The 14,040-nt window shown below is 43.9% G+C and overlaps 1 protein-coding gene across 1 annotated transcript; it reads right to left on the bottom strand.

The window, feature by feature from the left end:
- Nucleotides 1-879: 879 nt before the first annotated feature.
- Nucleotides 880-4,772, bottom strand: SLC10A1 (solute carrier family 10 member 1). The gene is made up of 2 exons (XM_061612788.1): nucleotides 4,600-4,772; nucleotides 880-1,136 (listed from the first exon to the last, which is right to left on the bottom strand). The coding sequence occupies exons 1-2, from the start codon at nucleotides 4,770-4,772 to the stop codon at nucleotides 881-883; spliced, it is 429 nt and encodes a 142-aa protein (XP_061468772.1). The 3' UTR covers nucleotide 880.
- Nucleotides 4,773-14,040: the final 9,268 nt, after the last annotated feature.

The following is a 14,040-nucleotide window of genomic DNA, read 5'->3' on the forward strand; positions in this document are numbered from 1 at the left end:
GTGCTCCCCCCAAATCTGCTTGGGGGGAGGTTGGGGTACCATCCAGAATAGAGTGGAATGTGGCATGGGGGGCTGTGGGGGAAAGGGCAAATTGGCAAAAATCTCTTCCCCTCCTCTTCCATTAGCAGACACATCTGCTGGAGCTAAACCACAAGGAGTACCAACTGGATTCCACCCAGCGTTTCCAGCATCCTGTAACAGAAGTATCTTCCATCCCAGTTCAGTTCCTAAGAGAATATGAACACCTGCATAGTATTGTTTCAAGAACTTGTCAGGACATTTAGGAATCAGAACGATATCTTAGTGGTAGAGCTGCTTCTCACATGGAGAATTTCCACACTAGGAAGCCCAGTATTTGAATTTTTGACAAATTTTGAAAGTAGTGGTATGTTGATAGAAGTGGGCACTGTGCATACTGAATGGAACATTTGAAAGAGGGACAAGTAGCTAGGCAGAACATAAGTTCTTCCTAAACAAGTCTTTTTGTAGTCAACACCAGTGTTTTCAAAACTCTCTCTACAATCATGAGGGCTAGAAACCTGCTTGTTCTAAATGAAAGAAAATAGGTTTTCAATTGCTAAATGAAGATTGCCAACTTTTCATTTAACCGCTACAGCTATTCTTTTGTCATTTGAGCAAATGATCCTGTTTATTTCCATTCTGTAAAAAGCTTCATATACTGCTTTGTACACATTGAGTTGCTGTTAAAAAATCCCAAGAGCAGACCACTCTGTTGTTTTTTCCACCCCATCTCATCTAAATTCTGAGTCACATCTAGTTGAAGTCATAACTGAAGTTCACTCAGGTTGAAGCTCAAAAATCAAACAGCCCTTGTGATATAAGGGCTATATAAAAAGGTTTTACAAAGTTCCATGGCAATCTATAGAATAAGTGTTGATGTGGAAAGGAAGGAAGGGGTATTTGTTTTTTCTAAAAGATTGTACTTTCCATTTGGTTCCTTTATCTTTTCATAGCTCCTGAAGATCACTAGGAGAAGGCACTCTCCCAACTGGAATATCAGATACAGAGAAGGGAAGATAAAGAGTGGCCCAATGACTTCAGGGGCAAAGGTCATTTTGAGAATGGTAAAACACAGCTGTACATTTTGGAAGCCAGTCTCCAGGCAGACTGTCAGACTGCAAATATGCAGGAAACACAGAACTGTATGTGACTATTTCATGGGGCTGACCATATTTATATGCATACCACTTCAGCACATTATCACTAGGTTTCAGAGTTGCTCACACAGTTTCTCCCTCACAGCGATAAAATGGATGAGTAGCTGTTCCTTCATGGGAGCAGTACTCTTGTAGGGTGGCTGTGTGTCCTACTTTGCAGACAACAGTCTTCTGTTTAAAGGAGCCCTCTATTTAAAGACTGTCCAGTCCAAATCTGGTTGTTGTTGTTATTATTATTATTATTATTAGCCTTGAAGTTGCCCATCAACAATTTGAAACACCTGCTCAGCAGACCAAGCAGGCCCACGATGGGGTCTCGTGGTGTCTTCCCCACAATGGTGAGATGTGATGTATTTGTATTTAAATTACAGTACATTATTTCTGAATTTGTGTTATCACATGCAAATTGGTATCCTCTTTTTTGGTGTTGCAAAGCCTCTTAATAAGGCACTGAATAACTGGTCACCCCATACTCTTGTCCCAGCTACTATAGCCCCACAGAAAAGCACCCTAGACCTTGAACTCATTAGACAAGGAAAGGGAGAAGTGAAAAAAGCAATGGTGCAGTTGCTGGTTTGAAGCTGGGAAAAATTTACTGGGTTAGGAATTATGCTGGGCTCACAGTTGCTAAGACTACCCATGAATATAACCAGCCCTGTACAATACAGAATTTGCATCCACTGTAGAGTCTGGTTAATGTAAGAATGAAGGAATTTGTTTAATAGTGAAAACAAGATGCCTGCCTTCATGTTCTGAAGAAAACCTGGGGGAAGGTTAGCTGGCAAAGATCAGATTCAGATACCACATTCTAGATTTGGACATCTCATGAGCAGGTTGATACCTTTACATAGTTTTTGGAGCAGGGCCTTCTCTGAGGATCTTCATGTATCAGGAAGGAGTTCATACAGAAGAAGGCATTTCCTAAAGTATTCTGACCCAAATCTTTTAAAGATGTGACCTTTAAAAGATTGGCCTACACTGAATTGTGGGGCTGATATACTACATTTTGAACTAAATGAAGCTTCCAAATAGTTTTCAAAGGTACCCCATTATAGTAGTCCAGCCTGGAGATTACCAAGGTATGTATTACAATGGTCAGGTCTCCATGTTCTAGAATTGTCTACAATTGACATACCAATCTAGGTTGGTAAAAATCAGTTGCCCACAGCTGCCTCCAGGAATTCCTAGAGCAATGCAAATTCAGAAGCATCCCCAAACTGTGCAACTGCTCTTTTAGAGAAACTATAAACTTACCCCATCTTGTCTAGACTGACCTTTAGGCAGTGTCTCAGCCCATCAGTGACCCCAGACATCTGTTCATGGCTTCTGTTTGTTTATTTCATACAATTCACATACTGCTCGATTGTAAATGGAACCTCTAAGCAGTTTAGAAAACCATCATACCTTCTTTGGCTGAAAAGGAGAAAAAGAGCTGAGTGTCATCAGCACACCCTGCTGGGTGCTGTTTTGCCACTGTGTTCCCTTTGGGGAACTTCAGTAGTGGTTGGTGGAATGGTGCAAGTGGGGCTGTGTTGCTCACTTGCTTTCTGAACTCCAAGTATTGCTGCTGACACCTGAGAGGGCAATGCATGGGATGCAGGATGTGGTGCAGCACAGCAGCAGAACCAATATGACATTCATGCTGCCATACCTGCACCACACTGAGCTCCCCACCCCTCACCCCTCTCGGGAAGAGGTGTCAACTCTGCACTGAGACAGCAGTGCTGGTGGGGGCTGGAAATTCCTGGGTAGTTATCAGGGCGGGAAAGTCCTTAGCTGGCAGTCTGGTCGTAAATCTGCCAGGCTAACGAGGATGAAGCATGATAAGGGCAAGGCCCGTCCTAAGCTTACGTGCTAAGCCAGAAGTCCAGAAGTCCAGAAGTGAGGTCAGTTGAGGTCCGGGTTCAATTGCCAAGGGGTCAGTCCAAGATAAGGTTCAGGGAAACTAGAAACACACGAAGCCACGCCTGACGTTGTAGTCAGCAACAAGCTGAAGCCAAGGTTTGACTTTTAAGGAGCAGGTTTGTCAGCAGGTGTGAGCCCTCAGCGTTTTGGCCTTAAGTGGACAGGCCTGCCCCTCTTCTGCCTGACCTTCTGCTGTCTACATTCTGCAGGTGAGGGGGGAGTATCCTGTTCACTGGCTGTGTCTGGCTGAAGGGCCTCAGCTGTGTCTGGGGTGCTCTGCAGCTGAGGGGGAGAAGGAGCTGGGCCCTCAGGAGTTTCCTCCATTTCTCCTTCTGGGCCTGCTGCTTCTGGGCCTGCTGCTGTTACTCCCGAGTCATCCTCGTCTGAGGAGTCCTCTGATGGGGCCATGACAAGAGGCAGCAATGCTCAGTGTTCGGAAGGCAGGTGAGCAATGCAGTCCCACCTGTACCCCTTCTCTGACCAGTACTGGGGAATGTGCTGGTGAACCAGACTCCTGCAGCCAGCAGGACTGAATCCTCCATTCATCAGCTGGTGAATGGAAGGTTGAAGTCCTGGTGGGTGCTGCTTTGCCAGCACATTCCCTGTGGAAAACATGCTGGTGAAGCAGGCACCCCACCCTTGTGGGTCAACTTTGACAAGTGGGTGGGACTTGATGCCATCCTGACAAATTTGGCCTGCGTGGATGGGAAGAGAGAAGATCAGGCCTGCTGGGCCGAAAAGGTACCCCTCCCCAGTGTAGTTGTAAAGGACTGGGAACAAAACTGAATTCTGTGGTCTTTTGTCAAGCAGAGGCACGATGGAGGGGATGACTTTCAATGATTCCCCATTCTGTCTATAGCCTCATCATAAATGACATCATTCCAGTACCAGGTAGCCTACTGGCGATGGGTGTGCTTTTGCATTGCTCCCTTACTGCCATCACCTCCTGATTTGTCACCTAAGGTCAGGTTCAAAAACTCATACTTCATTTGATTCTTAGCTTGAGTACTATCCATAGACACAAAGTAAAGGAATCTTGTACAGCCACTAATCTATTGGGAATTGAGGAACTCTGGAGTAGGTATGGGGAACCTGAGGCCCTCTAGATGTTATTGGACTACAACACCCATCATCCCTGACCTTTGGCCATGCTAGCTAGCTCTGAGGGGAGAGTTCCTTATACCGGCTGTAGCGAGACAAAGGGGTGAGCCTTAACAGAGCCTTGTGTGAGAAATGCACAGGCCCAGTAAATGCCAGCCTGAGAATGGTGTGGTCCAGATTGCATTGGACTCAGACCTGAGTGGGGTGGGTAGGAATCAGCAGCACCCATCCGAGTCCATTTTGAGTCCAAGTTACAGATTACATTATTCAGGGCTATCGCACATTTCACTACCAGTAGCAAATACACAATAATAATAATAATAACAAAATATGCAGCTGATAGCCTCTCTATTTGCTTTTAGTATCAGTACTTGTCTTTAGGCAAAAGGAAGTGAGTTTGGTTAAGAGAACATACTGATCACTGAAGCTGAAAAATGCAGACAGGATGTCGCCCAAGGAGAAGCTACTAACAGGCATCAGGCATGCTGTCCCCAGTAACCGTGGAGAGAAGTTGATCAAGATTCTGCTTCCAAGATGGATCACACTCAGAGCAATTATTGGGATAAATAATAGAAGCAGAACAATCATACCTCTGCCTGAAAATAGAGACTAAAACAGACACCACGGAATTTAAGCCAAGGCTTTGGGCATTAGCTGTTACATTAATAGAGTTCCATGTATTACAATTCCCTTGTGCCAAGCATATCTTGTTATTACTGAAGGAAGCTGCTTTGCTCATCCAGTCTTATATAGTAATGAGGCAATCCCCCCATTCTTCACTTTGTCTAATCGTAGGGTCAGCCTCTGAGTATTGTGAAGGGATACACATATTTTTGGGTTTTATTCTTGGGTTCATCTGAGTGGATCAGAGCATAGGATCCTAGTTTGGTGGCCTCTGTGATACAGCCTTGTCATTTACCCCAGTTTCAGGATGGTCAGAACTAGCTTGCTGACCTCAGGAAGACATGCAATGACTTAAGTTACCGAATAATGAAGGTTCCAAATTCCAGGTTTGTCCAGGAATAATCTCTTTAACAATAGTCCTTGCCAGATGTAGAGTTCAGGTCAATGAAGCTCACACAAGATAAGACATTACTTCTTAGGCACATCATATTTACTCAGGAGACTGCAGGTATAGTTTTTACTTTAAACAGGTAGACAAACTACCTGTTTAACAGTATCTGTTATGTACCAGATCACTCACCTGTATGCTCCCTCTCAGTTTACACGCAATTCAGTGCAAGCTCGACACATTTAAGGTCAGGATTTTGGGGAGTCAAGCGGCACCTCTTGGGGCTCCAACACTTCCATATTCTTTAGTAACTTCATATCGCTACACAGGACAAGTGGACCAAGGAAGAGTGAAATTTCTTGTGTCTAACTGCAGGTTATGGTAAGGACACAGTTTGGCTCTTGCTAGAGGCAGAAGTCCCATTCCTGACTTTGAGTCTTGCTATATCTCTTCAGGAAAGGTATAGTATATTTATGCATATCTGTATTTATTTCTTGCTCTGGTGTGAATCTATGCAATCTCGGAAGTGACTAGGGATAGGGTTTCTCTTACGCTCTTTAGATCTAAGGAATGAATGATTGTATTAAGTTAGAAGCTGCTGTCATTTTCACTGTAATTAAATTGCCATATTTTTCCTGTTTCTTTCAATAAATCAACTTTTATTTTACCTTTTTGTGTGCTTCTTGGGGTTGTGGGTGGATTCATACACACATAAGAACAATGTGCAGGTTTTAATTCCAGCAAAAGATCCTGCTACACTCTTGGGGTGCAATTTGTGCCTCTAGTGAATAATACATATTAGAGAGTTCAGAAGTATACCCAGGGCCGGCTCCAGGCATGTGGGGGCCCTTGGGCATCAGCTTGCCCTGGCCCCCGGGTGTGTGTGTGGGTGTGTGCATGTGTGTGTGCGTGTACCCCCCCACAGCCCCCCTACCTGTCTAGTCTTTACCATTGCCCTTAAAGAAGATGGTGGCCGCGGTTTCCCTAAGGGGAATGAAGCCTCCGCCGCCATCTTTGTTGATGGCACACGTGCATGCTATACGTGCACATCTCTGCCATTAACTAAGATGGCGGCTGCAGCTTCAGTACCTTAGGGAAGCTGCGGCCGCCATCTTCATTAAGGGCAATACTAAAAAGCTGGCTGACAGGTGGGGGGGGCGGATCGCGGAAGGGGAGCGGAGGGCCCCTCAAGGGCTCCTGTAGCTCCGGGGCCCTTGGGCCAGTGCCCAACCTGGCCGCCCTTTAGAACCGGCCCTGGGTATACCCATAACAGTATAACCCACTTTCCTTAAATATGATGTCTCTCCAGGATTCCCCCACCACCTTTCATTGTTCATTCTGCACTTTTAGATTGTAGCGTTAAGGAATATGAGCCATGCTCCTTTCCTTTCTCATCCTAGGCTCCTGCTGGGAGGAAGGGCGGGATGTAAATCAAATAATAATAAAATAATAATAATAATCCTACAATCCCAGAATAGTATATACTCTTGCCTTGAAATACTCAGCTGAGGGTTAAAACAGGCATGATATGGGAGATACTATATCTGCATCTCCTAACTTTTAGGGAACTTTAAAGGAGCTATTCAATGAGCCATTTTAAAGAACTCACCAATGGAGCCAAGTGGAAAAAACCTCACAGAACCAGTATGCCACCTTGAGCTCCTTGGAGGAAAAGCAGGATATTAATGTAATAATAAAACCATTATCTACTGAGAGAATAATACTTCATGCATCCACATGAATGTTCCAGAATACATTAGTTTTTAAAGTGCCCCAAGACTCTGCTGTTTTCATTGAATTGGCTGCACATGTGCACTGATTCCATCCCCAACTTTCTATTTAGCTTCTTTTCTTTTGGGCATGTAGCAATATTGGAGTCGTTACAATCAGTACAAGTTTCCCACAGCATAGTGGCAGAGAGCTCGCAAGGAGTCTCTGGCTAATCAGAACTCACAGGCAGGTGACTTAAATGTCCTTTGTGGAGAAAGGTGGAAATGTAAATGTAGACTTAAGCTAGTTCCTGGTGGAAAATGCTTGCTGAAGGAAGCCTGGATCATATCCCCCTCCCCTTATTTCCTTTCAGAGGTATCCAACACTCCTGTTCCGTTAGCACAAAAGACTTGCACTAGCAGAATGGAACTCCCCCCCTTCCCTGCAGCCCCTTGTGTGCCCTCAAAATCAGCTGCAGAGGGACCCTCCAGAGAAGATTTTGGGAGCACACAGAGGAAGGAGACGAAACAGAAGTGCTGCTGCACCAGCCAAACTCTGCTGATGCTGCTTTGGATAGGACTTTTTAAAAAATCAACTGAAAAGCCCCAAACATGGGGTGGTATTCAACGCTAGCCCTACTCAGAGTAGTTGACTCATTGAAGTTAATGGCCATGACTATCAAGTGCAGTAATTTGAATAGGTCTGCTCTGAGTAGGACATAGCTGAATACCACCATTATAACCTTTCCTGACAGGAGTTGCTGTAGCCTCCTGATCCTTTTCTGGCTGTGCTTCCGCCTGGAAGGGTGGAGTGTGGGGTGAAATGTCTGCTCCATTACCCCAGTCTTTTCCTGCCTGGCTCTCTTCCACTTGCTATGGCCCTTCCTCTCAGTCTCCGCTGGTGCTCCTGCTGCTTGCCAGTTTCTCCTTCCATCCTCCTCCTGAAAATACTAAAGGGGAGGGAGGTTACTTTAACCCTTCCTACATTTTCTCCAAATAACCCTGGCTCAGAGTTCAGTGTCCATGTTTGTTTCAGTGAAAGCAATAGCTTACAGAAGGCCAAACTCCAATTGAATGGCACATAAGCACCACTAGATGGCAATGTGAGACTTCTTTTTCCATATTATTTTCTCTCCAGTTAAGGAAATCTACACATCTTTTCATTTCTGAATATATGCCGTTACAAATTAAATTCTTGGTTTGTAACAAGGAGCATTAAAACTCACTTTGTATAGCAACATAATACCAGTTTTAATAATAAGAAACTGACACATCACCACCACCAACAGTATTCTTTATTTATTTAATTTACATCCCATTTTTCTTCCCAGAAGGAGCCCAGGGTGGCAAACAAAAACACTAAAAGCACTTTGAAACATCTTAAAAACAAAAAACTTTAAAACATATTAAAACAAAACATCTTTAAAAACATCTGAAAAAGCAATTCCAACACAGATGCAGACTGGGATAAAGTCTCTACTTAAAAGGCTTGTTCAAAGAGGAAGGTCTTCAATAGGCACTGAAAAGATAACAGAGATGGTGCCTGTCTAATATTTAAGGGGAGGGAATTCCAAAGGGTAGGTGCCACTACTCTTAGGGTCCGCTTCCTATGTTGTGTGGAACGGACCTCCTGATAAGATGGTATCTGAAGGAGGCCCTCACCAGCAGAGCGCAGTGTTCAACTGCATATATAAGGGGGAAGATGATATTTCACGTATCCAGGTCCCAAGCTGCATAGGTCTTTATACACCAAAACCAGAATCATGAACTTAGCCTGGTAGCTAATAGACAGCCAGTGCAATTTGTTTAGCAGTGGGGTAACATGTTGGCAATACCCTGCCCCAGTGAGCAGTCACACTGCTGTATTTTGCACCAGTTGCAGCTTCCAGACAAACCTGAAAGGCAGCCCCACATAGAGCACATTACAGTAATCCAGCCTGGAGGTTGCCAGTGCATAGACAACAGTAATAATGCTTTACATGTCTAAAACTCTTTGAATGTTCAAAGCATGATATTAACTCAGTAATCTTGTAAAGTAGGCTAGTGTTTACCTCATATTTCTGTTCCCCATATGGGGACTGAAGCTGAGAGAACAGTGGTTTGCTTATGGCAGTAGCAGCCCTTGTGGTGGGGCGGCACTGCCCTCCTATCAAGAGCATAATTGGATGGGGCTGGGGCGTGGAAGTGCAGTGGCAAGGTCAGGCAGCAGTTTGGCTCCACTGGTGCTCCCATTCAGCCCCAACATCTCCGCTGCCCTGCCCCACCTTAGCGTCATCCCAGAAAGCTGCAATGATGCCCCTCTGTCAGGAGAGTGGCTCTTTCTCATCCCATGGGCTACTCTTGGTTTATTATGGCCTCCCAGCAAATTCATAGCTGACATGAGATTTGAACCAGGGACTTCCTGGCTGTTGGCTCATAATTTACACTCTTGGCCATTGCTCAGATCTCCACACTCTCTCCTGATTGCCGAGTAAAGAGTATCCACTTCCAACCTTCAGACCACTAACTGCAGTAGATGATATTTCATTTTGTCTCCCTAACCCTAAAACTGCATTTTGAAAGATAAACCATTAGGAAATGTTAAACATTTCAAAGCAGAAGAAAAGATTCAATTTCTATTCAGAAGTTGGGGGGGGGACTATGTTTCTGTTCAGAAGTCTGAAAAAATACAGGTACAACTCTGAGCCTACAGTATGTATATACAGCAACAATAAAATTAGCCATCCTGTCATGGAGGACAAATTACATCCCCAGTAGCATCTTATTTGCACATTATTCTCTCTTTACATTCAATGTCCAGTTCTGACACAGAATGTCAAAACAGAACACAGAGATCAAGTTGTATAGTTTGATTACACACAGTTCTTGACGGTCGCCATCTGAACAGATAGGCAGCCCAGAGCTGTCTGGAACTGGGAGAAAAGGCAAACTTAGAGCAACAAAATCGTTAGCACAATGGGGAGCACTTGAGAGGTATGTCTTGAAGCAGGAACTAGGTTAACCACTTCCACATCGCTGAAAAAAGAGGAGAAAAGGGGATACAGATTTCCAAAAAATTATATGCTACGATTATATATATCCAGGCTAAGTTTTTATATATATATATATATATACACATGCAAATTTAGAAATAATTAAATGATTTAAATAGAAATGTAATACATCTCAGCATAGCGGGGAAAACTATGACCAGGTGACCTATGTGCCAGCTTAGTCTGCTGTTCAGGTGCTAACTGTTACTGGGCAACTTCAAGGCCCTTGCGCTCCCATCTTAGGGTTAAGATAGGGAGTGGCCTTACATTGAGTCAGACCATTGGTCCATCTAGCTCAGTACTGTCTACACTACTGTCTACTACAGCTCTCCTGGATTTTAGACAGGAGTCTTCTCCAGTCCTACTTAGAGATGCTGGGGACTGAACATGGCACCTTTTGCATACCATCTTTGAATTGGACTTGTACCCAACAGCCTTTCAAATAGCCTTTCAAATAGAAGACTGTCCTCTGCCGAACACATGACCACCCTAGTAGGAATTGTTGAAGCATTCAGGAAAATCTAGCCTACGCATCTCCCCCATGTCCCTCTGCCCCTAAAATAAGGAGCATGTGTTTTTTTTAAAGTTGTCTTGTTTTAATTACACTTCAATTCCCACCTACTTGTTCTGACACCAGCCTAGAACAAAGGGAGCCATTATCTGTTCAGAGATGGGGGGGGCTTCAGGAAGTTTGACTATAAACAGAACTAACAAGATTAGCATACATTGGGCGATGGTGGCACATTCTGTCAGCTGCAGGGATCAATAAGAAGTCTGTAAACCAGTTAAGGCCTTCAGAGTGAAATCTCTTAAGTCTCCAGTATAGACATTTTGGGGGGGTTAAAAATGAGGTGCCAGTACTCATATTTTTATAAAAGTGCTGTGGGTACCAATACAAAATAGCTGCCATGGGCAGTAAAAAATAGAGTTCCCAGCACACACACATACACACGCACACAGACACAACCTGCTGGGAGTCAAATCTGTACAGCATCTCAGATGTATTGCAGCTACTACAGGATTCAGTACAGGTGGAGAGCAAAATTTGCAGCATGGCTCACAGGTCCTTTCAGTGTGTTCAAGATTAAACTGCAACAAGGCAGTGTGTTTGAAAAACATCATTCATGGCTATTGATGAGATTATAGTAGATTTCAGAAAGGGAGGAAATGTACACACTGCTAGGATTTTTCAGAACCATGAAATGGATGAATGAAATAAGATGCAGGTGTATCTGCATGATTAATACTCACAGACAGTGTTTGACACTTCCCTTTGGAGGTCAGAAAGTGAGAGCCCTCTTCGCTCTGCATAGGCACTCAGGAGATATGGCCAGCAATTCCCTGTCCAGATTTTAACACCCATTGGATTGAGTTTCTCTGCACCTGACTGAGTACATTTCTGCACCTTACATGATTTAGACTGGGGTAGTGGGGTAAGGCAACATTTCCTGTTATTTTCCTGTGTTTCCCATTTGAATCTTGCACACTTTTCTAACAGAAAAACAATTTAAAGATGTTGGACCCTATTACATAAATAACACTGGATATATCTAATTAGTTCAGCAATTAGCCTTTGCTACTTTAGGAAGGATAGAATTCTTACTTCATATTACCCTAAATATTAATAGAGTTTCTTCTTTTCTTCCATCACTAACAGGAATTCTGTAGGCATTCGGTAAGCATGTCAATCTCTGCCTGAGCTGAGGGAGGTGGATTTGTACCTGGCACTGAGGACACTCAGGATGATTGTTCTGGAAGACAAACATCAGTGGCGAGGCTGCCATGTCTGATGCAGCTCAGGATTTCATGGTTGATATCATAAGCACAAGTGTGTCCCAACTTGTCTTTGGCTCAAGGCATGTGGTAAATCATATTTTAGTCTGAGTTGGATGATGGAGATGAGAAACTGGAGGAAATGTTGCTGACTCCCTTGTCATGGTCTAACAATTTCCTGGTGAGATTTAGGGATGCCACCATCCATCTGCCGGTGTGTGTAGGTCAATTAGAGAGGACTGGCCTTGGAGGCCAATGGATCCTGAAGAATTTATGAGTGCCCTCAGGGTATTTTCTCTTCGCATGACCATTGCTTCTGCTGAAGCCCTAGTCATGATATAGAAACTAGAACGTACTTAGGCCATTGGGATGATCACTCCTAAGTACCCTCTCTCACAGGCAAGCAGCTTTGCCTACAGAAACCACTGCTGGACCCACAGGACTCTTCTGCTTACTAGCTGGTCACTAATATCTCCTTCCTGGGCAAAGTGCTTAAGCAGCAGAGATTGGGCAACTACAGACACACTTGGATTACTCTGATTAGATCAATTCCAATCCAGTTTCAGGCCTAGATTTGGCACCAAAAACTGCTTTGGTCACCCTTTTGGATGGATGCTGTTGGCTTGAACAAGGTAGGAGGAATGCTATCTTGCTAATTCTCCCGGCCTCGAAGTGGCCTTTGATACTATCAACAATAGTGTTGATTGCACCAGCTTTCCACAGTGGGAACTAGGGGCATAATGGTTTCGCGGTTCTATTCCTACTTGGCAGACCAGTTTCAGAAGAAGATGCTCGGGGACTATTGCTCTGGCTCATGGCATTTTACGTTATGGGTTTCCACCTGGCTGTTTGCCCTGTGTTTTTGCAACATCTACATGAAGCCACTAAGTGAGTTAATTCAGAGATTTGGAGTGAGGTGCTATTAGTGTGTCAATGACATCCAGTGCCAGTTCTTTTATTTGGAGTTAGGTGAAACAGTGCAAGTGCTTATCAGGTGCCCAGAGTTGACTGAATGAAAGCTAAAAAAACAAGACACTCAATCCAGGCAATATAGAAATTTTGTTGGAAGTTGACCCATCTGACTAGGGAGGTCAATCAAGTCTGTTCTGGATAGTTTGTACCTCTGCTTAAGCATACAGTCTGGGGATGTTATTTTATTAGATCTAACATTAGCCACTTCCATAATCCCTGCCATTAGGCCAATGGCCCATTGAGTGCAGGATCCTGTTCTCACAGTTGCTAACCAGATGCCCATGGGAAGCCTGCAAGCAGGACTTAAGCACAACAGCACTCCCCTCCTGTGGTTTCCAGCAACTGGTATTCAGAAGCATACTGCCTCCGACCATGGAGGCAGAGCATAGCCATTATGGCTAGTAGCCCATTGGTACCTTTATCCTCCATGAATTTGTCTAATTTTTTTCTAAAGGTATCCAAGTTGGTGGCCATCATTGCTGCCTGCATGAGTGAATGCTCTAGTTTAATTATGTGCTGTGTGTACTTCCTTTTGTATGTTCCAAATCGTTCAACATTTAGGTTCTTTGGATGTCTATCAGTTCTAGTGTTATGTGAGAGGGAGGAAAACTTTTCTTTATCCACATTCTCCATGCCATGCATAATTTTATACACTTCTATCATGTCACCTCTTGTTCACTTTTTCTCTAAACTAAAAAGCCCCAAATGCTGTAACCTTTCCTCATAGGTGAGTTGCTCCATCTACTTGATCATTCTGGTTGCCCTTTTCTGAACTTTTCCCAACTCTGTAATATCTTTTTTGAGGTGAGGCAACCTTAACTGTACACAGTATTCCAAATGCAATTGGACCATAGATTTTTATAACAGCGTTACAATATTGGCAGTTTCATTTTCAGTTCCTTTCCTAATGATCTCTAGCATGGTGCTTGCCTTTTTCACAGCTGCCACACACTGGGTCAACATTGTCATCGACCTATCCACTATGACCCCAAGGTCACATTCTTGGCCAGTCACTGCCAGTTCATGAGCAAATATGTAAAATCGAGATTTTTTGCCCCGACATGCATCATTTTACATTTGCTTGCATTGAATTGCATTTGCCATTTTACAGCCTATTCAGTTAGTTTGGAGAGGTCCTTTTGGAGCTCTCTGCAGTCCCTTTTTGTTTTAACAACCCTGAACAATTTAGTATCATCAGCAAACTTGGCCACTGCACTGCTTATGCCTAGCTCTAGATCATTGATTAACAAGTTAAAAAGCACAGGTCTCAATACTGATCCTTGGGGGACTCTGTTTCTACATCCCTCCATTGGCTGCATGCTGGCAAAGGCTGAAGAGAGCTGAATTGTGAGAATTTG

Source organism: Rhineura floridana, chromosome 2, assembly GCF_030035675.1.
Source record: "Rhineura floridana isolate rRhiFlo1 chromosome 2, rRhiFlo1.hap2, whole genome shotgun sequence".
Classification (NCBI taxonomy): Eukaryota; Metazoa; Chordata; class Lepidosauria; order Squamata; family Rhineuridae; genus Rhineura; species Rhineura floridana.